This window comes from Vollenhovia emeryi, unplaced genomic scaffold (genome assembly GCF_000949405.1).
Source record: "Vollenhovia emeryi isolate VEMERY1.0 unplaced genomic scaffold, V.emery_V1.0 DF939242.1, whole genome shotgun sequence".
NCBI lineage: Eukaryota > Metazoa > Arthropoda > Insecta > Hymenoptera > Formicidae > Vollenhovia > Vollenhovia emeryi.
This window is the reverse complement of record NW_011967124.1, coordinates 102,666-130,516: the sequence shown is the minus strand read 5'-3', so window position 1 is coordinate 130,516 and position 27,851 is coordinate 102,666. Positions and strand designations below refer to the sequence as shown.

The 27,851-nt window shown below is 41.8% G+C and overlaps 4 protein-coding genes across 6 annotated transcripts; 2 read left to right on the top strand and 2 right to left on the bottom strand.

Moving 5' to 3' along the window:
* Positions 1 to 1,115: 1,115 nt before the first annotated feature.
* LOC105560069 lies at positions 1,116 to 8,463 on the top strand. Its single transcript, XM_012008832.1, is given in 8 exon segments — positions 1,116 to 1,186; positions 4,276 to 4,552; positions 4,709 to 4,849; positions 4,917 to 5,114; positions 5,419 to 5,592; positions 5,676 to 6,174; positions 6,451 to 6,976; positions 6,978 to 8,463. Coding segments are annotated over 8 exon segments (2,028 nt in total). The 5' UTR covers positions 1,116 to 1,130; the 3' UTR covers positions 7,135 to 8,463.
* Positions 8,378 to 11,299, bottom strand: LOC105560070 (GPI transamidase component PIG-T). Its single transcript, XM_012008833.1, has 8 exons — positions 10,885 to 11,299; positions 10,593 to 10,770; positions 10,168 to 10,399; positions 9,934 to 10,101; positions 9,559 to 9,856; positions 9,277 to 9,429; positions 8,853 to 9,099; positions 8,378 to 8,720 (listed from the first exon to the last, which is right to left on the bottom strand). The coding sequence occupies exons 1-8, from the start codon at positions 11,060 to 11,062 to the stop codon at positions 8,465 to 8,467; spliced, it is 1,710 nt and encodes a 569-aa protein (XP_011864223.1). The 5' UTR covers positions 11,063 to 11,299; the 3' UTR covers positions 8,378 to 8,464.
* Positions 11,300 to 11,396: 97 nt separating this feature from the next.
* On the top strand, positions 11,397 to 13,955 carry LOC105560068 (uncharacterized protein C17orf59 homolog). 2 transcript variants are annotated; one of them, XM_012008830.1, is made up of 4 exons: positions 11,397 to 11,588; positions 11,834 to 12,361; positions 12,439 to 12,599; positions 13,322 to 13,955. In XM_012008830.1, the coding sequence occupies exons 1-4, from the start codon at positions 11,400 to 11,402 to the stop codon at positions 13,371 to 13,373; spliced, it is 930 nt and encodes a 309-aa protein (XP_011864220.1). In that variant the 5' UTR covers positions 11,397 to 11,399; the 3' UTR covers positions 13,374 to 13,955. The 2 variants fall into 2 exon arrangements, with proteins under 2 accessions (XP_011864220.1, XP_011864221.1); XM_012008831.1 differs by having other exon boundaries at positions 11,399 to 11,593.
* A 4,969-nt stretch (positions 13,956 to 18,924) lies between these two features.
* On the bottom strand, positions 18,925 to 23,411 carry LOC105560067. Of its 2 annotated transcripts, XM_012008829.1 has the most exons (4): positions 23,227 to 23,411; positions 22,723 to 22,814; positions 20,061 to 22,120; positions 18,925 to 19,988 (listed from the first exon to the last, which is right to left on the bottom strand). In XM_012008829.1, the coding sequence occupies exon 3, from the start codon at positions 22,111 to 22,113 to the stop codon at positions 20,113 to 20,115; it is 2,001 nt and encodes a 666-aa protein (XP_011864219.1). In that variant the 5' UTR covers positions 22,114 to 22,120; positions 22,723 to 22,814; positions 23,227 to 23,411; the 3' UTR covers positions 18,925 to 19,988; positions 20,061 to 20,112. The 2 variants fall into 2 exon arrangements, with proteins under 2 accessions (XP_011864219.1, XP_011864218.1); XM_012008828.1 differs by lacking the exons at positions 22,723 to 22,814; positions 23,227 to 23,411 and having other exon boundaries at positions 20,061 to 22,256.
* Between the last annotated feature and the right edge of the window lie 4,440 nt (positions 23,412 to 27,851).

Below are 27,851 nucleotides of genomic sequence, written 5' to 3'. Positions count from 1 at the left end.
ACTGGGACTTATAGTACCCTAAGAATATATTGTACGTCTATGGTCTTATGTTATACATATGCGGTTATGCAATTTTGTGTACGATAGCCTAGAGCATGCATGTGCTTACATACCTATGCAAATTTATCTGGATATGATCTAAAGCCCGCTGCAGACGATGCTATTTTCCCTGCTGGATTGCTTGCAATCTAATAAATTACTATCGTTGCACCATTCAGCACTCAGGATTCCTAGTAATTTACTAAATCGCAAGCAATCCAGCAGAAAAAATAGCATCGTCTGCAGCGGGCTTAACTCATGATGTAAGAAGAAAGGTGTGCTACCGCGCACGACCAATCACAAACACATCCAAAACGACGCCATATTGGGAAATATCAACCAATAGCATCCTTTTTCGTACTCGCCTTCGCAGCCGTCATCTACCTCAGGGTGCTTTCACATGGAGCGTAACTTGCGTAGCGTAACCTGCGTATCACCAATCACAGGGTCATTCTGATAGAACCGTTTCAATAATTCTGTTGAACTAGTCCTGTGATTGGTGATACGCAGGTTACGCCTACGCAAGTTACGCTCCATGTGAATGAGGGCTCATTATCTTCATCTTCCTCCTGAGATAGTATAGCATTATTATCTACATCTCGCGCATTGATGCTATTGGTTGATATTTCCCAATATGGCGTCGTTTTGGAAGGCACAGAACAAACCAAAATTGGTTCACGGTGAGAGCACACCTTATCTTTTTACATCATGATCTAACTAATCGCTTCATTTTAAATAGTTTAAATTGAAAATTGTTACAACATAGAATATACAATAAAAATTTTTTTAAGATTCTGTTAAATTAAATTCTTTACAAATGACTTTATTATTATTTTATCTAAAGATTATCTGTTTCTTAAAGTTTACTTAAAATGGTTCCAAGAAATCAATATTACAGAATAGATACAGGTTAAATTCAATTAACTATTAATAAGTTGAACATTATTAAAAGATATTTTAAATACCGGCCAACCCATGATTATGAATAATCTGAACCTTTTTGCGATAAATATTCGAATTATATGTCTGATTTTCATAAATAAGAGACATTTCAGTCGCCATTTTGTCTTCAGCTGACGCTCGGTCTCCTAATGCCATTTTGTTTAGCGTCATCATTTCATCTACTGACATGCTGTTGTTGTTCCAGGTAGGTCTTAATATGTATACATTTTACTATCTAATTGACGAAAACTAGTAAATTTTTATCAAAGGATTATTATTAAGTTTTCATTTAGATATTGTACTCAAGATCAACGAAATAAGATACGAGATGTTACCTAATTTTAGCTACACAACACTACATAACATAACCTAGCCTTAAACCTAACGTAACCTAACCTTGAATGTGATCTTCAGTTTTTTACCTTTTTTACCTTCAGTTTTTACCAGAGATTATGTAGTCTTTTTACTTTCGATAACTTTCAAGTCCTTTTTGTCATCTACTTTGATTACATTAATTCTTTTTCTTTCTTGGTGAAATCATTTCGCCGTCTTCTAGATGACATCATCTTGATGTTCTCGTGATACTTGAATGTTACTCGAGTCTCTTGTTCTTCGTGGAAATGTACACAATCTCTCAAATCCCAGTCAGAAATGACCGGAAAACCGACGTCGAAACGATATCGAATCGATGCATTTTTGGTTCCATTTTCGAGCCAAGTCGAAAATGGAACCAAAAATGCATCGATTCGATATCGTTTCGACGTTGGTTTTCCAGTCATTTCTGACTGGGAACCCATAATCTTAAAATACTGATCTCTGTTGGGTCGCAGGGCGAATGTTACTTTTTAGAAACGACATTATATAACTTTCAATATAAATTCCATTGCAAGAATAATTCATCTTATTTCGAAAGTATTAACGATGTCACGAGTTAGCAGCACAATTTCCACTTGGTCGGCTCAGAAGCGCTCGCGAATGCTTTCCACTTATCGTCTGTCCAAAGTTCTTAACCTAAATTAATTCAAGTCGGCCTAAAGTTTCACAAACGTAGGTTAACTGCTAACACTGCTAACCAGAGGTTACTCGATTCTTAATCGATGTTTGTGAAACTGGTCCTTAGGGCCACTATTTCCAACCTTTGTTAGCTTCCAACCGAACGTTAACTTTTTAGAATAGCCAATGGGAGTTGACTAAGTTAATTAAAATAGCCAATAGAAATTGGAAGTTAACGTAAGAGTATAGAGATTCGACAGACTAGCTCTGCTTGTACGGTTGCTCTTTCCGCATTCCTTTGTTATCTCTACAAGGTAAAAAAAGGATTGCAGAGAAGTGTCTGTATTATTTTAGATACAAGAGCAGAGTGCGCTTTGGATTGCATTCTCGTACGCTCGAAACAGAGAAGCAATTACACTAAAACACTCTAAAAGTGCATTCTGTTTCACGCAAGATGCGCATAATGCATCATTTATCTTTATTCAACATCGGGTAAGTAACAAGGATAAATGATACATTATCTCAATCATGCGTGAAACGGAACGCACTCAAAAACAGCCTTTTTTTGCAAGTTTAATCGCAAATCTCACGCAATTGCAACGCGATAGAGTAACTTAGCGAACGAGATTGTAAAGAAACTATGGAAAACGACGACCTTCGTTCCTGCGCGTCCTCTCGTTGAGCAGCGCAAGGGCCTGGGCAGAAAATGGCTGTAGAACGTCTTGTAACTTGAGACACAAGACCATTGCTGTGCGTTACCTTAAAACAAAGACTCGAGGCAAAACGTCCTGAAAGTACAAGACAGCTTGCTCCGAGATTCGAGCGACCGAAGAAGAAAAATCGCGCGCGCGCGCGTGTGTGTGTGTCGTGCGCGTGAGGGGTTTATTTTCTTTCGTGCAATTTTTCAAGCAGGACGCAGGCGCACCGGCGAATATACGAGACTCTTCGGCATCGCGCCTCCTTTTGTTCTTCCCCTCCCCCCCCCCCCGCGCGTTTCTCTTCGCCGCGGAACGTATCGCGGTCCCGGAGCTCCCGAACGTCGGCGCTCGGGGAATCGTCCGCGCCGGCTGGCGCCCGGTCATCGATGACGAAGCTCGACGTCGAGCGAGTATCTCGCGACCACGTAGCTTCCTCGGCGCGGTGAGCGGCGTGCGCGCGCGCGTTGGCGTGACCCGTTTGGATCCGCTCGCCATCTTGAGTCTAGCGTGTCTCGGGTCGCGGTCGAACTGCACTTACGCACGTCGCAGCGCGGAGGAGGGAACCCTTCTCCTGTCAATCGGCGGAAGTTCCGCCGCGGAACCTCGTTGTCGCCCCGTCGCGGCTGCGTTCGCGCGGTTTTACGCACGCGAGTCTCGTTTGAGCATTCTGGGGGGGGGGGCTGTAGATCCCGCGCGATCGACTCTCGGTACGAAGGTGCAGGTACCCGCGTACTCTACGGCAAATTTGTTCGAAAGCGTGTGCCCCCCCTCGAGTCGGGGAGGTTGGCTCTCGTCTCCGCGTTCCTCTCGATCGTCCGATCGAGACGGCGATCGCTCGACGGCGCGGGTGGGACCTTGAGCGATCCCGGAGTGGACGGGGATAACGACAATCGGCAAGCTGCACGTCCGAACAATGAGCCTCGCGTTCGCGCGCGACGTGACGAATACGTGACAACTGTCGCGCGGGGTCGCGTCTCCTCGTCGTGGAACTTTGCGTCCGTGGTGCGATGCAATAAGGCGCGGGATTGAGGAGGGACGCGAGATAAACACGGGTGACATGTGTGGCCCGGGGATGTCGCGGCTTCCCGGACGGCGCGCCGTCAACGACCTCTGAGACGGCGGGATCGCCGGGTGGAGGAGGAAGAGGAGGAGGAGGAAGGTATACCGACGCGCGTGGTGGTTTGCTTCGGCCACGTTCCCGCGTTTCCTGGGTACCTATCGTGGAAACGTTCGAAATGGATTCCGACCGGAGTTATTCCGTTCACCCTAGAAGACACAATAGAAATCTAGAATACTTTCATAATGGGTACCCGGTTTTTGTATCTTTGCGCCCAAGTTTGTTGTCGTTCCCCTGGCTCGAGCAAGCGGAGAACGCCCCTCGCGGGATCGCGTGATAAAATGATATCGTGCGAGGGGCGCTCTCGGGAGTCGAATATCGTACACGCGGAACGTTCTAGTCGAGTTGATACGACTCGGCACTTGGACGCACTTGACGTTCTTGTTGGTCGAAAAAAATTCAGAAATTCTGCCCGGAGACGACTTGGCTTAAACGATTTTCGGGAATGGGACGTAAGGTCTCGCTAACCTGTGCAAATTTCCGTAGAGCCTCACCCTACCGTCCGGCGGATGTGTTTTGCTGGGCAAGTAAAGTCGATCACTTGAGAGGTATGAAGCTCTCGATTATGCAAGAGAACGATAGAGATGAGGTAAGGGAATCTGGGGATCAAGTTTCCAACGATGTGATCATGATGGACAATGCTACTAATGTTAAGTGCGGAGAAGATAACGGTACCTTAGAGAGAGAGGAGGGTTCCATGGTATCCAATCTTCCTCTTCTGTTCGCTAACGGTTATCCCACGTCTCTGGAGAAAATCACTATGGTACATTGATTGTCGTCACTTGTTTCTTTTTCTCATATCAAAACCACTTTGTAATCGCAAAATATCTTGTAACCCAAGAAGCCATATCGGAGGATAAATAAAACTGTTACACCATTTGTTTGTGGATCAATATATCGACGAACAACTATTTCACAGGCGCAGCTGGAACGTTTTATACTGTTTATGGTCCATTGTTCGCTGGGTCACGACACCACTAAGGTTATTAATAAGCCCGAGTGGTGGCCACAAGACGTTAAATTCTCAAGTCCACTAACGAGACCTAAGAAGCTCAACGATGTAAGCAGCCATTAGATACCCGCCTCTATCATTAGGAAAAAGCGTTGATACGAGAATATCGTTTCAGAACTGGATGGCAAATCTGAAGAAATTGGTTTTCCGATGTTACACGTATCACAGAAGCGAATATCTGTTACGTTTTTGTTCCTATCTAGCGCAGTATCCCCACGATGAGCTAGAATACGTTAATAATTGGGACTCGACGACTAGTCTGTATCACAAAAGTTCAGCAAAGCTACTAGTAACATTTCGTAATGAAAATATGGTATGTACAATATGTACATATAGTGGGGGCGATTAAAATGAAACACTCTGTGTATAGAGGAAAGTTTCCTATTACGCGACAGAAATTGTTGCCCTTGGAGTGAAGTCGTGTAATCGAATTGCAAAACAAGATTTATCGTTAAATTTGGACGTTGAAAACCTACTATCTTACTATCTCACACTAGAATCCCATCTCGTAATAGAAGACTTTCCTATTTATATATCTACAGATGTACTAACATAGAATAGAGTCATTGTGAAAAACTCGTTAGTTTAATAAATGAGAAAGCATTCTGCGCCTACAGCATTATGACAGAAAAAATGATAGCCCCCGAAGAACGTTGTTATCGCATAACGCATCTTCGTCGGGCAGTGGAAACAAAACGAGACAAACCCCCATGATGGTTCAACCACCATGCGACGACATCTATCTTTGTGACAATTGCGACGCCGAATTTGTAGGCCTCGCAAATATGAAGGTATTAATATTATCTATCATCTGTTCTCTAGAAAAACTAAAAAGTATGCCGTGTAAGTACTTGTTATTTTCCTAATCGTCTAGGAGCATGAAAAGATATGCTGCGAACAAGAACACAGTGGCTCGCGCTCTTCTACACCAGACTCGTCTATAGTCGAACCCGAGCTACAACAGGATCAATTTCTGGAGTACTTCCAGTTACAATCGGGCAAGACTGAATCTAAATCGTCCGATGTGAAAAACGCGAGTGCTCCTGATGGTAGTATCGTTAGACGAACGTCTGGACGTGTTAGAAGTTCTCTCAACTTCACAAGATTCGCTACTATCCCATTCTCCTCGCCTGCCGGAATAATGTTGACAAAGAAATCAAAGGCGATGACTGAGGAAACGCAGCAAGAACGATTAGATAGAATAGAGAGGCACGTCATCGCGCCAGTACTGAGGGACTCGGGTAGACCAAAATGGCTGGATACAGAAGTCGATAACGATAGATGGATAGTGACATACAAACAAAACCGGGATAAACCGACAGACCACTATGTGCATCAATACAAATTTATGAATTCCTCGAAAAACAAGCCAAGTACGTATTTTATTGTACACTTTGATATCATTTTTGCTAGACACAGACACGTCGCTAAAAAATAAAAGGAAAAGATTCGATTGAAATAGAGATTTTAAAAATATGCTTTTTATTCTGTTTCCCCTACTCTTTATAGTACTCCTTTTTACATCGCGCTAATAGGACGCATATAATAAAGAAAGCTCGACTATACTTTTCCAGTAATTTTTTTAGCAGTGCAGTGTAACATTGGACATTTTAGAAAGATTACCTAATATCTCTTTTTTTCCTTTTCAGTGCTAAGCATACAATCGCAAATACTCTATGCCACATGTCGACCTATTTACGTCGGTCTTACCCAACTGAGTGAGAAGCAAATTGATGAATTGAAAAAGGACCCTTCAAAATGTAAATGTCCTGAGAAGAGCGTCAATGTGCGGAAAGTTGTATTAATGAGAAAGGCAGGACCGGCTTGCAAAACGAAATCGCGAAGGACATCTCACGCGCGAAGCGCGTCTGTATCTTCGAAACGGAAAGCGCCGCTGGAGGTTGACGTAGATTCGATCAGTGAAGAAGAAGAAGCCAACATTAGTACATCAACTGAAGGAACTTTAACCGCGTTCGCTGCTGTTAAATCAGTTCCGGGTAAAGCAGAAGCTACGAAACCAGCCAAAGAGAAAAAGTATCCATCGCGCGCGATAATGTTGATCGATCTTTGTTCGTCTGACGAGGAAGAAAACGATTCGAGTACGCGCGATGAGAACAGAGATCCTATGAATACTGCGGAGTCTTCAATCGCAAAGTCCTTCTTGCGAAAACTATCACCGAAAAAAACTTTGCGCGAGACCCTGCATTTACCCCGCACACTCATTGACAGACTGGTTATTGAATAACGTATTGAACGAAGATGATGCAAATAAATATCGATTGTTGATATTCGAAAAAAAAAGAGAAAATGCGTATGCCTTTCTTCGATTTTAGCACATAAATATTAAATCAATGTACAGTAAGTTATTATATACGTGATGATACTTACAACTTGTACATGTTACGTTTCTTATATTTATTATCCTAAAATTATTGATACAATAGTTGAATTTACTCTAGGTTATCGTAAGACTGTTATAATTTCGCGACATTGTTTACAAAATTGAAGATTAAATTGCGAATAGAATGGATCAATTTAGTCAGATCACGTTCAGTTGCAATAGATTTTGGAGTGTTTCCCATTACATTTAAAAGAGATTGATGAGAATAAGAATTAACACACTAAAGCTTGTTTATAATCGATTCTTATATTTAAGGATTTTGAACACTTCAAATATTCCTTATCCAGAAAAATGATCAGTACAGCATCCATAAGAGTCATTTTTTTGGCTGAATTGTTTTTGAACATATATTTAAGTAAATATAGGAATTAACTGTAAACAAGCCTTAGTGTGCATTCTCAAATTAATGTGTAAAATAAAAGGAAAGTAGGAGAAAGAGGTAAAACAGTATACCGGAATGACGCGTGATAGGATTCACATGTTGTATAAAACCATTGGGCTACCTACATCTCGCTTGGACTATACTGGCTATACGTTTCTATTGATTGATTGAAAATTGGTCCTGATTTAACTCTATTAATGATAGAATTGTTTTAAAACAATTAAAATTGATTTTGTAATAATGATTATTTGTGTTACCGCTAGTCATAGCAGTAATTTAATGAGCCAAGCATTGAACATGTCAGATTTCCATATATGTGGAAGTAGGAGATGAATAGTCAACTGCTATCTTATTACAAAATTTCTTTAATACTTGTTGGACTGTTTTATCGTGATTGTGTGTTACGTTCTTTTAAACTTAATAGGGAACACTCTAGTCTATCACGTACACAATAGCCAAGAAACGCAAGTTGTTACCTTGTGAAAATCTATCATAATATTAATATGTAAGTTTTTATTCATGTATGTAAACAAATTTAAATTTAAAATTTAGAAATATATACGTATACATATAATACGAAGCAGGATGTGTGAATACACTATTTAATACTTATGGCAAATATTAAAGGTTTTACGATATCATTAGTTAAAAATTAAAAACTGATCTTGTTTTGTTACATGTACAAGTGTATATTTTCTGCTAAAAAAGAAGTTCAGAGGGATTTTTGTCTCTCTATAATCTGCGATAATTGCATATTGACGGAAAAGAAATTTCTGCCTGTTTATTAAAATTGTGCATGGGAAATACGTGAATATATTTATTCGCAAGAGAGATACAATTCAGAGATGCGTTTTAGAATACATGCATTTGTTTACAGTCTTTATTCTTGTTTTTTCTTTGCTCCGAATATCTTTCCTAAGAAAAAGGAGAACACTTTACCTTTCCAGTCCTTTTCGATGCGTTTTAAAACCAGTCGTTTCGTGGAAATGTTGTGAAGTGGGCCGAATGCTAACGCGACAGCTGTACAGGCAAGACATATAACGTTGTAAGGCATACTGAAGTCAGGAGTCGGAAGACTGATAAGCAAGGACTCGGTCCGTAATTGTACTAGATAATCATCCCTCGAAGCGTTAAAACTGTAAGTTTAGTCGTCGATAATTACTTCAATCGTCGCCCATTCTGCTTATGATGACAGCGGAAGAAAAAGGATTTTCGTTTGCCTCGTCGACTGGCAGAAGAGAGACAATTGCTAAACCAAATAAACGAACCTTGAAGTAATTGTACTTCCATCGAGCGGCAGAGCAGTGTAATTTCTAGCTATGGGTAATAAGGCTGTAACTATAGCTGGTCCCATGTAAAAACCGTGATTAGCGTCCGGCGGATATTCCTGCCATTTGAGGAATAAGTAATCCATATCGATGGTGATTTTCGTTACCGAGTGCGGCGGCAGGCGCAGGATTAATTCTAAATAGTACGGACTTTTCCTCTCCCTTCCAGGTAAATAACGTTGCGCCACTGTAACGATACCGTAAAATGTACTGACACTTTAACTATGTTGTAGTTTTCATAATAATAAAACTTCTTTTGTAACTTTTAACGATTGCCTCTAAATCGTACACGTGTTTCACAGTGAATAAATTTATTTAGCAACTACATTTATATTATTTTACATTTATTATTTTATTTACTTACGTGGACGAACTTGTTGCTCATTGCAGGTTATCGTAATGGAATGTAAGTAAACTAGCAAGTACCACGGAATATTTTCCAATAAGATTACATCTATCGCCTGCCAGTGATTGTTATACAGTTTAGTCACTAAACTGCCTCTTTCTTGGCCATAACCTGAAGAATTACGTTAATACATACGAATTTATTATCAATCTATATGTGGATATAATATTGATTAATAAATTCAACCTTTTCAAACTATAATTCTTCAAAGTATACACTGTGATTTTATATAGAACATACCGATGATATATCTATTAGCGTAGAGGATCGAAGGATAATTTATTGCGTTATTCTTTGGCGCACTATGCACCGCAGCAATATTGAACATTCCTTTACTGCTATGAGCCCTGATGTCATAGACCGCAATTTCATTTTGTTGTCCACCACGCAAGCTAACAACTTTCGCACTCGGTGGTGGCGTCAATTCGTATACGTGATCCGTACTGTTGCCCGATATCTCCACATAAATATTGCTTAACGTTGCAAGTGGACATGCGCCTTTAAGACCCATACCAAAAAATTTTCGTATCGACCAGTCCTATACAAATCGGAGTTGTAATAATATAGTAATTGGCAGCACAATTTGTAATAACGACTTGACATTGGTCGACTTGCCTGATTCGCATCCGTCATTGTATCGTATATCAGAGAGACAGTCTGTCGCAGTTCTAAAGATGTCCTTGTGCACGTTGCATCGCGACATATCGACCGAAAATGTATTCCAATCGAGTGATAATTGGTATTGTGAATGTGCGCGGAATTTAACAACGTAGCCAGACCTCTCTGAAAGAAAAATCAAGTATTTCAGAAATCCATTTATGATGTGGCAGCACGGCTTGCAGCAAGTACCTTGGAGTCGCAAGGCAACAGCTTCTTAAATGGCGTTAGATTCTCGGTACAAACTATCTCCCTTGGCAATGACGAGTAACGCAACTGACTAGAATTCACTGGCCCATCTGTAACGCCAGTGGGACGGAAGGTGAACTCCGGCGACATACTATTGGAGGCGTCAACGAAATTCAGGGACGCACAGAATAAGCCAGCTAAGGCGTTCGTCAGACCTCTCCATTCCTCGTCTATGCTAGAAAGGAAAGCTCACACGCTACATACTATGACAAGAGAAATCAAATTTCTTTTCACCCTGCGTTTTTCTGCAGTCGATACATCTGAATTAAATTCAGGCCATGATTACCGAACTCGTCTTCAATCGCTTCGTAATATAATTTTTCGTACTTGATATCGCTAGTACAAAAAGCCTCACAACTATTTCTCACTTTGTTATATCCCTGTTAAACCAGGCAGTGACCTCAGCACCGGGTCCAGCGTCGTGGAAAGGATATCCCCACTTTTGATAATTCCACAAGCCTTCCGTCAGGGTGACGTGCAGCTCGTCGACACTATGCCGGCCTATTATCTCACCCAATCCCCTCGGGAAGAGATGCGAATGCTGAACTACAATTATTTGCATTCTTTTTAATTGCGAATCAAGATTGTCCAGTGAAAAGTAGCGAAATTTCTATAGAAGCATGCAGGATCTTTTGATAAATTCAAGTATCAAATACCAACGTGTTGCTACATGGTTCGCCGTCTCCCATATCGTGGTAAATTGGAAGTAGGCGTAGACATGATTACTCGGCATAGGCTTCAGCATTAATTCCTCGTCGAAGAAGTCGTTGTACGCGTCATTACCCGCCCCGGTAGCCCAGAGGCCGGCAAGCAGTACGAGTACGTGCGAGATCACCATGTCGCTTTGAGGTTAGGTCGCGTCGACTGACCGATCGCGCGCACTCAATCAGCTGCTGCGCTTCCTCGCGCGGCGAGTATTCATCGCTCGCACTCGACCGACTCGACGACCTGCACGAACGTATACGGTGGAATTGTCAGTGGTGGAAGGGTTGCAAGTGCCAGATGATGATGCGTGCCGACCCACCGTTATCTCACTTGTCAACATTGGAGTATTTCGAGTAGATGAATCAGAGATGCGCCACTGAAGCGTGTAGACCCGATTGGCTGGCTGAAAATCACGTGGCAGAAGAACAAGGCTTGCGCGCGCGCGACAGGTGAATCTCTCTCCGCTCTCCATGCGGATCCGCCCCTGCGTTTTACGCGCTTCGCTCTCGCTTTCACCACTCGACGGCTGTGTGTGGGGCTCGTTATCTCCGAAGAGTTCGCCGGCGAGGATGGAGCCGGACGAGGTCGAGGCGGCCTCGAAATCGGGGGCGAGTGTGCGAAACGACAAGAACGCCGTCATCGACTACGACGAAGACAGAGTAAGGTTAGAATTAATTGCCCGGGGGACGTTTGCGAACCTGCGTGTCGCTCGCCTGATAATTGTCGGGGTGTATTCTTCCAACAACGAGCTACTCTCGTTCGCTTCAGACACTCGTTTACTCGAAAGAGAATTGAAAAATGTTTGCCATTGTTCCTCAAATTACTTTGGCAGGATATGATAGTTTTAGTTGGAAATGACACGTTCCATATTGAAATCTTGTCATTGATGGTTTTGTCGTTTCAGTTGCACGAGATGACGGCGTCTTATTCCGAAATATCGTTCGATTCGCAATCCTCGCCACCCATCTCGGAACTGAGATCGCTCATTGACTCGCCGGACTTTGACAGCGGAAAGTATCTGGATGACAATTTAGAGAGGGTAGGAGGTGCCGGCCACAGACCGGATCAGCTGGATCTGAGAAGTAGGGGCTGCAGTCCGGCGGAAGGCGACGATCTCGACCCGCCGAGCTACCATAAAGCTATGGGTTACCTGCAGCTGGAGGGAAGGGTAATGCAGGACGGGGATATGGTGCTGTTTGTGACGGAGGACCTGGAGAACAAGATCAAATTGTCCAGTCCTGTGACCAAGAAGGGCGACACTCCGTCGTTCCCGGGATCTCGCAGCTCGACCCCGTGCTTGTACAGGCAGGCCTTGACTCCGCAACTACCACCCCTCGATCACAATGTATTGAACGAATTAGAGATGGAGGCAAGAAAGGTGGCAACCTCCGTGGACGCGCTCACTGAAAATCTGGCCGCAATTTTGCAAAACGTGAGTCACCGAGCCATCGTCACTCATTTTTACGCCGTGCAATTTTATACATTCAAGTTCTTCCTTCTTGTTTCCAGGCGTCGGCCCTCACTGTTGGTTGTTTAGAAACGTACAGAGATGCAGTGTGCAAGACATGCGACGCTGTGGATCATAATATAAAGTCGATGTATCAACTGATGGCTAAATGCGAGGAGCTATCCAAGTCCATGGGACCAATTTATAAGTTAGCGGAGCAGATGTGAGTATTAATGGCCGGCAAATATTTTCCCTAACTCGATCCAGGTACGTGAGAAATTACTAATAATTACAAGACATTCCGAAACTTTGGTCATAAAGTGTCATTAGCATTCTTGTGAAATTTCTTACTGAGGCGGCACGATCCTTATTTACAAAGTCAATCAAGAACGCCTAACTGTAAATTACGGTCTTAATCTAAGAAGAGAGATTTCGTTTTAATCAAGTACTAACGGCATCCCGACGGACAGATGAAGGGTGAAAGTGAGAGAGAAAAGACGAGAGGGAAGCTCCTTGCGGAAGAAGAGCGCGCGTGTTTATTAAAACTTTCTTTGCTATATGCTGGATCAATTATTAATCCTTAGGGTATCTGGAGGCGACTGTAGCGAGTTCTAAACTCGAGGCTTTCCTTAAGGGTTGTTATCTCAGTCAAAAGAAAAATGAACGGAGAGAGAGAGAAGAAAAACTTTCTTCCCGTGCTTTTCCTTTCACTCCTTCTTTATTACCAAGATGAACGTTGTGAACTTGACGAGAAATCTTATCCTCGGAATACTCTCCGTAAAATTTGTCATAATGTGCGATCGTTCGGGCAGCAATTAAGAAAAGAAGAGTACATTAATTATTAACTAATTTCGTCACGATAAATTGTCACAAATATCCAAGTATTTCAAACATAAATTAGGCCGTCCTTTATATGCACAGTCTTATCTCTATCTTGATTTTCAGCAAAGAGATGAAGAGAATGCTGGAGCTGTTTGAAAGCGCAATGAATTTGTAAAGCTATAGAAGGAGACAGGTGCTGCAAGCTCATTACGCGATCACAATTAATCACACTATCACGCGCTTGTAGGCGTTTATGATGAGATGCAGTAGTCAGGCGTTAATTTGCTATGTTTTAAAGTATATGTTGATGTATTATACGACAAATGGGATTATCTTGCCTTTTTGGAAAGTACGTGTGCGAATGTACGAGTGTGCGCCCATATGCGCGTGATTTTAGTTAAAGTTTTATTGTGATCGGCGTATGAGACTTTATTGAATTAAATAATATATATATAATTTAAAAAATGCTGACTGTTAAAGAATAGTTTCATAGTGCAATTATCGTTAGGTCGTACGTTTTAATTTATACAAGTTGTGCAATATTATTAGTTCCTATAATTATTTTGTATATATGTTGAAGAAAAGGGTTGTTAAATGAAAAGCAATCGATTCAACTCTGTTATTCTCATTTGAGAAACAAATAATTCATGTAGTACAATTTTTATTCGTACCCTCCGGGGTGCGTAAAATTGTAACTTGTTGAAAACAAGGATTGAGATTCTACGAAAAAATAAAATGAAAAGAAATAACGCGACAACCTTTGTAGCACTCGTAACAATGGGGGTGGCGAAAGTACAGTGGCGAGAGAGGAGAGAAAGGAAGGAAATTTGACAAGAAACGAAAGGATGGGGGGTGAAACCAGGGGTGGAAAATGGTTCGGAAGGGTAGTAGCGACGTCTACATACTTTGTAACTGTAGACCAATACAGCGTACGGTGAAAGCGGCCCCGGATATCATATTCCAGGATGTGCATTAGAGACGTCGAGTCGCCCGCCGTCGTAGCCCGTCCCGTTCCATCTCGTATCCCATCGTCGGCGAGCAACTAAATACAATAACGGGATGGATGACTTGGAGGTTGTCGGGGGTTAACGGCTTTCCCGACGGCGGCGAACCACTTTTCAGTCGCCTTTCTCGCCCCCTCCCGAAGCGATAGGAGAGAGGGATGGCGGAACGGGTCCTCTCTGCTCGCGCCCCTTTTTGCACGCGAGGATCTCTGTCTCTCCTCCGGCTCTTGCCTCGCACAAAAGATGGTATCAACGATATCGCGGTCGTTTCTCCGGCCGATGGTGCTTCGTGTATGCAGCGCTTGATAAATGGAAATTCTGAAAAGGACCTATTAATCGTGACTGCGAGCTGAAAAATTGAGTGACCCTATCGAGAGAGCGTTCTGTGTCATAGCTAGTGTTTCTCAAAATAACAGACTATTTATTACATTTGTATTGAAATACTTTTATTCTTTTCTAATTGATCGTATCTGTGAATTCAAAATCTGCGAGACTAGAAATATATTTCAGAAGTATATTTCAGATTCTTCGTTTTATGCAGCTCCACAGATACTCAAGATCACAGCGAATAATTTCACGAGAGGGCTAGTGAGCCGGCTACTAACAAATTGAGAACAATCAAGGATCAAATTTAATTCAAATAAACAATTCTTGTCAGTTCAACGATTCGTTTACCGCTCTTTTCAGAACCATCGAATTACTCGACACAGGAACGCTCTCGTGCACGCATAATTTTGTTATCAGTAAAAAAGTGGAACTTTGAGAAACGAATTGTTCAAATTTAATTCGCTCTTATTTTTCCCCGCGTTTAATTCTGTTACGTTTACACATATATCCATCTTTCATTACTATTTTGTCGCAGAGACGACAGTTTTTTTTATCACCGCGCCGCGGATGAATGCACCACCACGCCGGTATAGAACCGGCGGCTTTTCACGTTTTTCCCGTATTCCGTTTCGTTTGAAAATTTCGCATTTATCTATTCTCGACGCGGCACAATGTCGGCGAGGAACGAGTAAACTGGTTTCGCGCCGTGTCCCAGCCATGCTCATTGTGGACTCGGGCTGTAAATAATACCCGGCAAAAAGCTCCAGCCCGGCCCGGCCCGGCGCGTCGCGTCGCGTCGCGACGCGCGCCTCATTTAACACATTCGTCCAGCGGTAATTAGTAAAGCCACGATGATTTTAATCCCAGGAGCGCGCCAGAGAGAAGGGAAAAAAGAAGCAGCGGGCGTCCGATGGCGGACAAACACCTCGTTAATTTATTTCCCCCGACTCGACGACCATTGAGAGAGAACATGCACGTGCGTACACTGGCGCGGCTCCTCCGGAGGCCCTCCCAGGGGGTGCAATTTCCAGTACTGGAATAGGGGCGGTTGAGACGGCGCAATTTACATTGATGCTTTACATGAACGCACCAAGGAATTAGTTGTACGTGTTGAACTCGAATCCATTAGGGTTTACCCTTGCAATTCCATCTTCCGCACCTGTATGAAATTCCCTGATAAAGCTTTCGCGAGGATCAATTCTGGCTGTGAGAATGAAAGGGAAACTAAATCCTTGCAACTACAGAGCAGCCTTCTTTACTCAACAATTTCACTTTTTGCCAGTTGAAATGATCATAAGTATGAGATAAGAGATCTCAACTGAAAAGAAACGAAATCAGAAAGACTTTTGATATTACCGTCCGATCTATAATAATCTCCTTCGGTATTGCCGAATTTTCTACCAAATGTAAAAAGAGGAATCATTCACATTTAATTCCTCCTAATCAATCTCATATCATAAACTTCGTGGCACTTTGTACGACACATCAGTATTAATCACACACGACAGGAAAGGAAACACGAAAAATGTATTATACGATTGCACGAAGTTACTATTTGCAACAATTTGAGTAGCTTTTTGTCGCCAGTGGTAATCAACCAAGGGGAATTTTTTTCTTAATCGACCAAACTGGCAAAATTGATGTTTATTTTAGTCACGACGTTTCGACCCCTTTATCGGTTATGCCGAAATAGAACGGGTTCATGAGCCCGTGGTAGCAAATTCATAATATCATATATGTCTCGGTAATCAGTGGATTTATAATTGTGATGTCAATTTCTAAAATTTCCAAGTAGCAACCGTACGTAAAACTGGGTTTATTCGAGATGCGCAGACGTTTGGTCGATTTTATAAAAAATTCCCCTTGGTTACTATTTGCACTCGGTATATTCCTTGTTTTATCCGATGGTACGAATTTTAATCAACAAGATTAATTGATATTTAATTCTTCAATTACACCATACGATAAACGCAACGGAGTTAACGGTTAATCGCTGCGTGATTATCGCTGCTGCGTCAGTAAACTGAAAAGAAGAGGATTACGCGGTTTCTCTACAGTTAAGTCTCTAGGATTCAGCGAAACGCCATTCCGACGGATTACGAGACGTGGTCGGGGTACCACCGGGCTTGTCCGAGCCCGTGCGTCTTCGTAAAATGAAAGAATTGTATAATTTCTTGCGGTTAATTTCGTCGAGCACGGTAAAGCGAAGCGTAGCGGTGGATTATGTCGCCTGATGGCATCGACCACGGGCTCGAGTGTCGCTATAAATGCACAGAGTGAATGCGGGTCTGTGAGACGAAGCCGGGTAGCTTTTGCTAAAGCAGCCGCTGGCGAGTGGCCTTGTGTGTCCACATACAGAACTCTCTTTTCCTCTCTCCTTCTTTCGGCCTCCTCTTTTTTTTTTGGTCCTCTCTTTGTCTTCCCCGAGCAAAGTGGTGCTGCTGCTGCTCGCTCGGTCGACAGTCCGCCTCCCAAAGCAAGAGAGAAAGATGAGCGTAATGACTAAATAAAAGATGGGACGGCAGATAGCCGCCCCGTTTATGTCGGTCTCGACGTCGTGCGTGCGTCGATCTGGCTCGGCTTCCCGGCCATTTTACGCACGTCGCGTGGCCAGCGGGATAAAATCGCGCAAATCATCCAAAATCTCTTTCTTCCGTGCACTGAAAAGCTTGTCGCGATTTCGATTAAAAGCGACAGGTCTTAATAAAAGTTGAAACTTGAAGGATTGTCGCAAGGAGCGCTCTTTGCGGAAACTAGAAAGCACTTGGCACCAGGACGATTAAAGTTCATGTTTTCGTGGAATTGAAATTCGATCGCTCGTTTAAATACACTTTCGATATATATTTATTTCATACTTTAGGAGTGAAAGCAGAGTACACGAAGCGAATACTGTAATAGATATTGTATATTTGCGGGATTCAAATATCGTAGATCGAAGAAATAATCACAATAAGAGTGTATCATTAATGGGAACGCGAACCGTGATGTTCGCAACTATCAAATCAGGTAGAGGTCGGGCGAAGCTGCAAGTTACGAACCATCCCTCATCCTCGATCGCAAAGTTACTCATTTCACCGCTTTGATCATTCGCCGTTTCAGCCGAGAGACTTTCTTAGTAAATTACTCAGAGACGATGCGCGAGTGTCCTCCCGAGGGAGCTCGCCTCTCCGCCTCCTGAATCTTGTCAGGAAGATCTTGCGAGGTGAGGGGGAGGCGACAGAATCGGGTCTGTCTGAAGTGAGGCTCCGGTGGGAAAGGGTGATATTCGAAGGAAATGAAACGAACGGAGGAACGTGACGGAACGAGTCAGTACACGTGCTTGCGAGCATCGTCGCGTCGCTCGCGCGAAAAGAGCGGAATCGCCGCGTGCGAGGAAGCTTGCGACGGCGGGGACAGGGCGGGAACGAGATGAAAAAAAGAGAAAGAGAGCGAAAAGAAAATCGCTCGACGGATCACAGACTGCTAATTAAAAAAACTCGGCGTCGCGACGCCCCAACTCGGTCCCGCGCGAAGGGTGGCAGCCGCGCTCCCCTTTTTGCGAGGCAGCGGCGTAAGAAACCTTTCGCCTTTTCCCTTTCATTTCCCCGTCGGCCTAACCACCCTCTTTCGTTCGCCACCCTCTCACGCGCGCGCCACACACCTGTCTCGTCCAATAGCCAATGAATTACGAGAGGATCTGTGTGTGCAGCCTCTCTTTCCTCTCGCGCGTTCACGCAGACCAGGAAGAGCAGAAATATGGGGATCCCGCGTATGTTGCGTTATCCTTTTCACAGCTTCCTTCACTCTTGAAGAAGAGAAGAGGAAAAAAGGATTCCCCCTTTAGGATCCTCTTTAAAGGGAAATCCCTTAAACCGATTACTAATAAAAGCGACGCATCATTTTTGCGCGAGATTATAACGTCGATCTCGGTTACCGTGTATGTCAAAGATTGATTTCCGTAAGATGTCCGTGTGTAGCACAATAATGAATGAGAGTACTTTACTCGTTATCAGCAAATTTGAAAAGGACGAATATGATGAGCAACGTTTATTTAACCGCGTTAGTGCGGAGCCGTGTTGAATAAAAATTATGTTGTATGACAATTACTTATATCTGGAGAAAATGTTAACAATATGATTTTGTACACAACAAAAAGATTTATTACATATAAATGTTCGTATAATGGACAATCAAAATATCATTTGATTATTAATAATTTAATAATCATTGTTGATTGACGAAAAATATCTTCATTAATCATTAATTACGTCTTTCTTCATTATCCGTTGCTCAAATAAAATTTTGCTCGTTCTGAATTTTTAATTCTAAACTCGGATCAGTAAAACATATATAACAACGATACTTTTCTTAATACCTTAAAAACAATCTATTGAAAATTTCTTTAAAAGATAATTATGATGTAAAACAAACTTTGCACCTGTACAATTATGAAAATGTTTAAATATGTTGACAACAATAACGCCAGTTGATTGATATTATTAGACAGTGATTTTTAAACGTCAATTATTGAATAAAAATTAATATAATAATATCGTTGACATAGAAAAAAACATCATTTGGAGCGTTTGATCATTAAAACGAGCTGGATGTAATCTTCCAAACCGATTACGAAATGTCCCTAAATAATTATTTTAAATAAAAATGTACAACAATACAACTTTTATACGTTGGTAAAGTATCTAAAAATGACACCTTTACAAGCTTTATACTTTGATAAGTACCTAAAGATTAATCCCACGAGCTTTTACAATCAAGTTGAAAATGTAGAGAAAAAGTCGGATACATTAAGTGATGAGCAACTAATAATCTTATCACGTAGAGACTTTATGATAATTATCTTAATAAAAAATGGATCGAACGATTAAACTTACATGCTACTTACTTCTAAAGATTATACAGAATGTTATCAGTTAGATATTGCTAACTGAAATTGATTAAATTTTTGTTAGTTACGATACTGCTATTGGTTGATAGTTATTATTATTATGACTATGCGACAAGTCTTCTTCTATTACGGTCTAACTTACAAACTAGAATAGTAACTGTTTATTATTAAGAATTTTTTTGCAATCGCACACTAATTTGATTTTCATCGTTTGTACGGTCATGGTCAGAAAGGTTGTCAGGTGTTTCACAAGAAGTTTTCGGAATATTCGTATCATTACATACTTGTAGGTATTCGTACATATCATCTTTTTGTTCTAGTAATGCGTCCCTGTACATATCTGAAGGCAAAAGTTATATTTCCCATGAAAGACTGCTTTCTGAAAGTCAATCAGAGGATTATCACTGAAGTCAATGAATAGTCACTGATTTACAGTTATAAGTATACTACTACGACTTTCAGTTGTGACTGTTCACTGTTTTCAATTGATTTATTCACTAATTAATCTTTAGAGAGTGTATTTCCGAAATTTATCATAAAACACATTGGACAACCTTTCTGACCACGTCTGTACCTGTCAATAGAGAGTGTATTTCCGAAATTTATCATAAAACACATTGGACAACCTTTCTGACCACGTCTGTACCTGTCAATAACCATCGTCCCTTGTCAAATATTAAAATTCTTTCAAACAAGAATTATTCTTCGCCGCTCTTTGTAACTGTTGGTATTCTGCAAACGTCTGAGAATGCTGCAATTGCACTACAGTGTCTCTTTACGAATTGATTCAGCCATTTATGATCTGGAGCCTGGCGAATATCCCATGATTTAGGATATGGTTTGTTCTCTCGCACTGTCTCCTGATAAATCACAGCTTCTAATATTTGCATTGCACACGATCTACAATCGCACTGTCCCGTCAATGCCATTACTTGTGTCATCTCTAACAGCCCGAATTCCTCTTTCAATGTAAAAATGACTTTAGCTGAGGATTGTTGTATCGTGCTGACGTCAAAACAATTTGCTTTGCAAAAAGGCGATATAGCTAAAATTTGACGCGTGTGTCTTTTCGCGAAAGCTTTCAGCCAACGACTTCCCGCCTGTCTAAATGTATTCCACGACTCTGGATAATACACATTGAGCTTATAGGCTCTTTTATAAGCTCGAGCTGGTATTTCTTTCATTATACACCCTCTGCATCGGCAATCCTTTTTCTTGGCTTTTACGGATGCCAGTAACATTTCTTCTTGCGAATATGTAAAAACCTTAACATTTCGGCATTTAGGCGATAATTGTAATATTTGATTTTCGTGTCTTGCTGTAAAACCACTCAGCCAGTCAAGTCCCGCCTGTTTATCTATATCCCACGACTCTGGATACTTCTTATTGCAATTATAGGCTCTTTTATAAGCCTCAGCTGGTATTTCTTTCAGTATACACTCTCTGCATTGGCAACCCTTTTTCTTTGATAGTACGGATACCAGTAATATTTCTTCATCCGAAAATGTGAAAACTGTACTATATAAGGAAGATCGTGGGCTTGGCATTAACTCTGGAAATGCTGCTTCGCAGGAAGGCGCTAATTGTAATATTTTACTTTCGTGTCTTGCTGCAAAACCTTTCACCCAATCAAGTCCCGCCTGTTTATCTATATCCCACGAACCTGGATACTTCTTCCCCTTAAAAACGACCATTTTATAAGCTTCAACTGCTATTGCTTCCATTATGCAATGTATGCATTTGCAGCCTTCTTTTATTGCTTGTACGTGTTTCAGTAACATTTTCGCTTCTTCATCTGTAAAAGGGTATTCAGGTGATTTTGGCTCTTGAGATTCTACCGTGCAAGTAGGCGATAATTGTGACATTTTATCTGCGTGTCTTTCTTCAAAACCTTTCATCCAATCATGTCCCATCTGTTTATTTGTATTCCACAACTTTGGATAGAAATTCATCTCCTCATCAGGGAGGATTTTATAAGCTTCAGCTGATATTTCTTTCATTATACACCCTCTGCAATGGCAACTCCTTTTCTGTAATCGTACGTTAGTCAGTAACTTTTCTTCTTCCGAAAGTGTAAAAAGCTCAATATATGCGGAAGATCCTGAGCTTGACATTGGCTCCGGAGATTTTGGTTTGAAACTAGACAATGTTTTTAAAATTTCATCTTTGTGTCTTTCTTCAAAACCTTTCAGCCAATCACATCCCGCCTGTTTAGACATATTCCACGTTACTGGATAGGATTTTTTAAATTCACAAGCTGTTTTATAAGCTTCAATTGCTATTTCTTTCATCAGGACATTTTTGCTAGAGAGATTCTCTTTACTAAATTCTATAACACATTTCAATATTTCAGATTCTTCCTCAAATGTAAAAATTTCTTTATACGAGGAATCTTGTTTGCTCGTTAACTTCTCAATGGTTTCAGCTTCGCAAGTAGACCAGAAACGAATGCGCATTTCACTGTCGTGTCTTTCTTCGAAACTTTTCAACCACTCTAATGTTGCCTGTCGATTTTTATTCCACGATTTAGGATATGGCTTGTTCATTCTACGGGCCTCTTCATAAACAAAGTCTTTCAGATGGTCCATCACACAAGTTACACACTGGCAATGTGATTGTCTAATTTCTTTTATGTTTTTCAGTAAGTCCAATTCTTCTACCCTTGAGAAAATTTTTGTAGATTTTTTGGATCGGTTCATTTTCTTTCTGTAAATTATTAACATTCGAAAATATTTTCTTTAATTTCTCTATTTCCGTGTAAGATAATGACAAAGAGAATCTGTTTATCGACAATTGAGATATCGTCTTCATCAGGATTGGGAAGTTACAGTTACTTCTTTTTGGTAACTCTAACTTAACTTGATTACTTTCTCTACATCTGTAACTGTAACTTAACTCAGTTACATTTTTTCGATAACTAATTTAATACTTACATTAATAGTTACTTTATATATATATTTTCAACCTCCACAGATCGCATTAGGCCTTGCATTTGCGGATAAACGCCTTTATTGCCGCTTTACAATTCAAATGCAGATTCGATATTTTTATTTTTATTACAAGGGAGTAACAACAAAGTAACGATTCGTTACTTTTCGAGTAACTGTAATTGTAACGCGTTACTTTTCAGAATTGGTAACTTGTAACTGTAACTAGTTACATTGTTAGCGAAAAAACTGTGACTGTAATTTCCCAATCCTGGTCTTCATTCAGTAAAATTTGCAAAATTTCCCAATGTATTAGAATAATTGTCTCTCAACAATAATTATTTCTGTTCAATTGTGACAATATTTAGAATAAATTTCTACCGTGTTTGCACGTTTCTTGTCCAGCTTCTTTAAAGATAATCTTGATTTACTTCAAGATGCTTCTTTAGAATGCGCTTTGGATATTATAGCCTCTATGGAAAGAAAAAAAAATAATAAAAATGATATCAACCTGTATAAAAATAAAAATTTTATGATAGTATATACAATATCGTAAGAGGAAAATCGTTAAATTACAGTATATATTTTATCTTCGACTATAAGCACTCAAAGATATGACCGGTGTCAAAATGACTCAGTTCTCGTTTAGTGGTTCTACTAATGCATTATCTGACATCTGATAAGAGAAAATTTTGCTCTCTCTCTCTCTCTCTATTTGTCCTAGAAAAGACAATTTTCCAAATGGATACCGGATTTATTTGAAGGACTATCCTAAAAGAGTGTCCCAACCATTTTAACGTGTCATTTGAGATAAAGAAAACGAAAAGAACAGAGAGAAAAGTAATAAAGTTTCGTAAACATATGATAACAATTAAGAATACTTACAAAATAGTCCGCAAATTAAGTTTTCTATATGCGAAATTTAATCGGCTGTGCGCAGCTGTATGTAAGAGCACGTACCTATGAACAGACAACGACTAAATGTTGGGAAACTAGAGGTTCTTAATATGTGTATATGTATATAGCACGCGATCTCACCTTCTGTACCTAAAAACATATTTTCGCTCGTCTCTGTTTGTTTGGCACAGGCAGGAAGGTTATTGGAATTAGATTTCTCTTTAGTTCGTTATTTCAATTGAGATTTATTCATTGCTTTCATTACTCGCCACTAACATTTCTCATTTGCATCGCAAGTTAGATTGTTTGTTACTTTCCGTTCTTTATATAAATTAATATTCATATGGTATGTATATGCAGAGTACATGTGTTTCATCTTAATCGAATCTTAAATCGAATTAAAAATACTTGGGCACGATAGTTATGTTTTTTATTATATAATACTTAATCCATTTATTCACTAAATAATATCTAGTATTCGTTAAATTATGTCACATTACGCAAAAACGTTTAATAATACATAAGTAATAAATGTTATTATTTTTTAAATATGTTTAAACTTTGAAATAAAATGGTAAGTAAAAAGCAATCGGCGATTGTTTACAAACGTATAGTATAAGTCTGAAGTAGTGTTTCCTGTTCTCACCTCATAACGTACATTTTGCTTCTTTAGGAACGGTAACTGCTTGTAAATCTTGAAGAAGCACGCACGCGGAGCGAGGGATAGACGAACTTTAAGGAACCTTCAAGAGCCAATTAAATCGTTATTCGCAAATTAAGTTTCGTAATTATGAGTGGGCTTCGGCAAGTGGCCCCGACGTAAAAGGGTTGGTTGGTTGGTTGGTTGCTTGGTTGGCTGGCTGGTAGTTGGGGATTGCAACCGACGTAGCTCCAACTTTGCAACTTCTCAGTCGCTTTTTGTACAACTTTTCTTGTTAAGATCGCGATTATAAATTTTTGACTCGGGGCCAAGTATTTCCGACAGACGTATATATAATGATATACGCGATTTCTGTATAAAGAATGTTAAAAAATTCACCAAGAACCGCAGTTACCCTCGTGTATAGTTTTGCGATTGGTTGTTTCTGTGAGACGGTGAAAGCGCAAAAATAGCTGCTAAGATATGGAGAAAATTAATTTTACTTATTGCCACCTTGTCCCACGATTACATGATTTTCAGGGTAAATTAAAAAAAATTCTCTCCGTGTAGCTTGAAAATTAAATCTAAACGTGCGTTTAGTTAATTGTATTATATCAAAAATATTTGACATCGACCGAGAGTCAACTGCGAGAGTTATTTGCAGAGTTGATAGAGTACAGCATTGACATTGGAGACTGTCTCTACAGGTCTTTACTACTTTGTTCTTTTCACGAGAATGCGCAGGGTATCGTAAGATATTCGATATTCAAGATATTCCATTGTATCTCTAAAAGGTATCAAGTTATCGTTGACAATAATGTGGGACAGTTTATCGCAGTTTATTGATATTGCAATATCAGGAATGCGATTGTTCTCGTCGGATTTGAGTTCCTTTGTAAACTTGACTATTTTCCATTCTCTATTCCAATTAATCTTACGGATCGCGGAGGTGTCTCTACATAAATATCAGTATTGTATTAAATACCAACGCTTCATTTAACTCACGTTACTTTCGCGTCCCTATCACGTCGCAACTAGGGTATTCGACGAATACGCGAAACGTCCGAGGAACAGCCGTTGCCGCAACGTGAAGGGGGGGGGCGGAGAGGAAAAAAGGGAAACAGACGGACTAGAGAGAAAGGGACAGGGAAACAGCGGTCACGCCGGGTGCAGGCGGGGTGCATTGTGCGGGCCGGCAGAGCGGAGCAGGGAGTCCGCGCACACAGAGAGAGGAGCTCTTGCAGTCCCTCGCATTTTCCTCCTTTCTCCCCCGCGCCGGCGCGTCCTTCGCATCTTCGCTCGCGGCGCACACGCGGGTCCCTTCGGTCCTTTCTTCCACACGCCGACTTTGCCGCCTCGCTGCAACCGCCGTGCGGCCGCCGCGCCGCATCCTCGTCGCACGTTTCCACCGATCGCCTTTTTCAATCCGCTCTTTTCGTAATACGCCGCACATTTTCCCGACCCACGACTCTCTCTCTCTCTCTAACCGGGGCGAGGAAGCGGTCGTCGGATAGGAAACCACATGTTGCGGTTTTTAGTGCCACTCTCTCTCTCTCTCTCTCTTGCAACGCGAGATATCTCCGACGTGCCCTCTCGTCAACCCCTTAGGTAAAACCTAATGGAATTTTTTATTTCCGCGGCTATACGAGCCGGGCGGGTCTAATGAGAATCCGACAAGCCTTCGAGTCGATCTTTTCAGAGAATCGCGCCTTTTTATCATCGCCCGCGTTTGCGTCGAACGGTTTCTTCCCCGTGCAATCATTCCCGCGTTTAATTCGCAAAATCGTTGGCGAGCCTGCCGTGTACGGCTTCGATCCTATCGCCAGTGGTAACTGCATTACAGTTTATCCGATTCAACGCGCGCGCGTTCGTCGATATCCATTGCCGCGTATAAAAGGATCGCTTTATTTCGTTCGCCGAATAAAAGTGTTATTTTATCAAAAAGAATGCCGATCCCTTTTTTTCGTTCGCCCCGGGCAGAAATGGTCTGTCGACATCGATTTGATATCCACGCGTCGACGATACTGGTTGCTATTTTTCCCACTTTTCATCATCATAAGCTGTTTTTATGCTAATCGAGCAATCGCCAATATTTCGTCTCTTGACCAATTCTCTACATCGAATTATATTTATTTATGTACTGTGCTTTACATCCAAAGGCAATAGAATCTCGTAGAAATATTCATAACTGCTCAATTAATGTAAAAAAAAAATAACTCAGCTCTCCACGCTTGTCGAAAAACAGTAATTTTACATGTAATTTTATTACAGTATATTATTATATAAAAAGGGGAGCGATACTAGACAGATAATATTTTTTAATCGTCTATAGCTGCAATCATATTTCAACAATTGGATTATCATTCATACGATGTCTCTTCTCTTAAATTTAAACGCAGCCACGTAAACGGCTCTCGCGGCTTTTTCTCGAAATAACGGCATTTCTTGCCGCGCATTATTGAGAAAAATCGCCTTCTCTTCCCTCGATGATCGCGCAACGACGCTTCAAGTAAAAATTGTCGCGGGGCAGCAACCGCGCAGGACACATTGCATTAAAATTGTCATTGTTACCCCCGTTGTCTCTCGGCTAACACACTCCGCTGCGTTCCTCTCTCTCTCACGAGTCTTCCGATTTCGTGGCCTCTCCTTCTTGTTCGCGTCGCGCTTGGACGGTCGCCGTTGACGCTCCATTGCTCTCTCGTTTGAATCTCGCACGTCCGCGACCGTTGGTCCTTGTCGCGCGCGCCGACCCCCACTCTCGCTCTCTCGCTCGCGCCCCCACCTCTCTCGTTGGGCTGCGCGCGGCGTGCCTAACTAACGGTCCGCGACCGGCGCTTGCTTCAGTCTATGCCGAGTTGCCGCGCGCGTGGGTCGTGATTCTTTCTCGCCTCCGGTTCGTCGCACTGTGTCGCGTTGGCTTTGCTCTTTCGTTTCCCCGCAAACGGAGCGAATCTTGGGGAAACTGTCGCGCCGAGCGGCGGTGCACGGGCATGGATCCGCGAGGTGACGATTCGGCGGCGCGTCCCGCGTGAAGTGCGTCGCTCTCGGAAACAAGTGGAGTGACGACGAGTGTTCGCTTCTCCCGCGTCGCATTATTGGTGGTTGTTGCTGCTCCTCGCCGCCGTTCCGGCCTGTTGCGCGCCTCCGCCGTCCCGTCACACGGATAATCGGGATCATCGGCTGTCGGACGGGATCGTCGACCGGCGCCGTTGGACATGGACTTCGTAATATTGAAGGTAAGATCCCTCCTGTTCTCTCTGCTTCGGCTCGCTCGCTCGCGCGCGCCAAGGAATTCGCTCGCCCTACGACATTTCTATTATCGCCACCAACGTTCTTTATCGTCGCGACTGTAATCTTGGAGTGTCGCCGCGCGTCCCCCCTCCTCCTGTCCGTTTCTACCAACGCGGATTGAATCTCGGTGTAGGTTATTTTTTTAATTGTGTGGTAAGATTTCAGAAAACTTTCGTATAGTTGTCCAAAATTATAAACTGCGTTGGTGGAAACGCCAGAGCGCGCGTTGACAAGCTAACTTTCGGATGTCGCGAGAAAATTGCCTGTCCTATTAAAAGTACAGATCGCGAGGCGCCTTCTCCTCGCTGCCCCGTGGCAGCGGATCAATTTAAAAATATCCTACAGCGGCGTGAAAAATTGGCTCGGCCGTTCGTAACGTCCCTCCCGTCGCGCGTTTCTCATTAATGCGGCCGCATTAACGAGCTAACGCGCAATTTTCGCCGCGCGCGAAAAACTGTTCCACCCTAGCCGTGTTACGTGTATTTTATTATCTCGTCTCGCTTTGCCGTAATAGCGACCGAGCGAGGTGATTAATTGATTAATAATTCTCCTTGCTCCGACCTGTTTGCATTCTGAAGCCTGTTCTGCGATGTCCCGTCTTGCCTCTAGAAACATTCTATCCCGTCGAAACAAATTGAAATAATCTGTCGACGATGTACGATTGTACGGTGTGTAATATGGC

Coding starts and splice junctions, on each gene's coding strand:
- LOC105560067 (XM_012008828.1), bottom strand. CDS start 22,137: ATGTTAATAATTTACAGAAAGAAAATGAACCGATCCAAAAAATCTACA.
- LOC105560070 (XM_012008833.1), bottom strand. CDS start 11,062: ATGGTGATCTCGCACGTACTCGTACTGCTTGCCGGCCTCTGGGCTACC. Junction 10,102..10,167: donor TGTTGCCTTGCGACTCCAAG/GTACTTGCTGCA, acceptor TTTTTCTTTCAG/AGAGGTCTGGCTACGTTGTT. Junction 9,857..9,933: donor CAATGACGGATGCGAATCAG/GCAAGTCGACCA, acceptor CGATTTGTATAG/GACTGGTCGATACGAAAATT.
- LOC105560068 (XM_012008830.1), top strand. CDS start 11,400: ATGCGGATCCGCCCCTGCGTTTTACGCGCTTCGCTCTCGCTTTCACCA. Junction 11,589..11,833: donor TCGACTACGACGAAGACAGA/GTAAGGTTAGAA, acceptor TTGTCGTTTCAG/TTGCACGAGATGACGGCGTC. Junction 12,600..13,321: donor TATAAGTTAGCGGAGCAGAT/GTGAGTATTAAT, acceptor CTTGATTTTCAG/CAAAGAGATGAAGAGAATGC.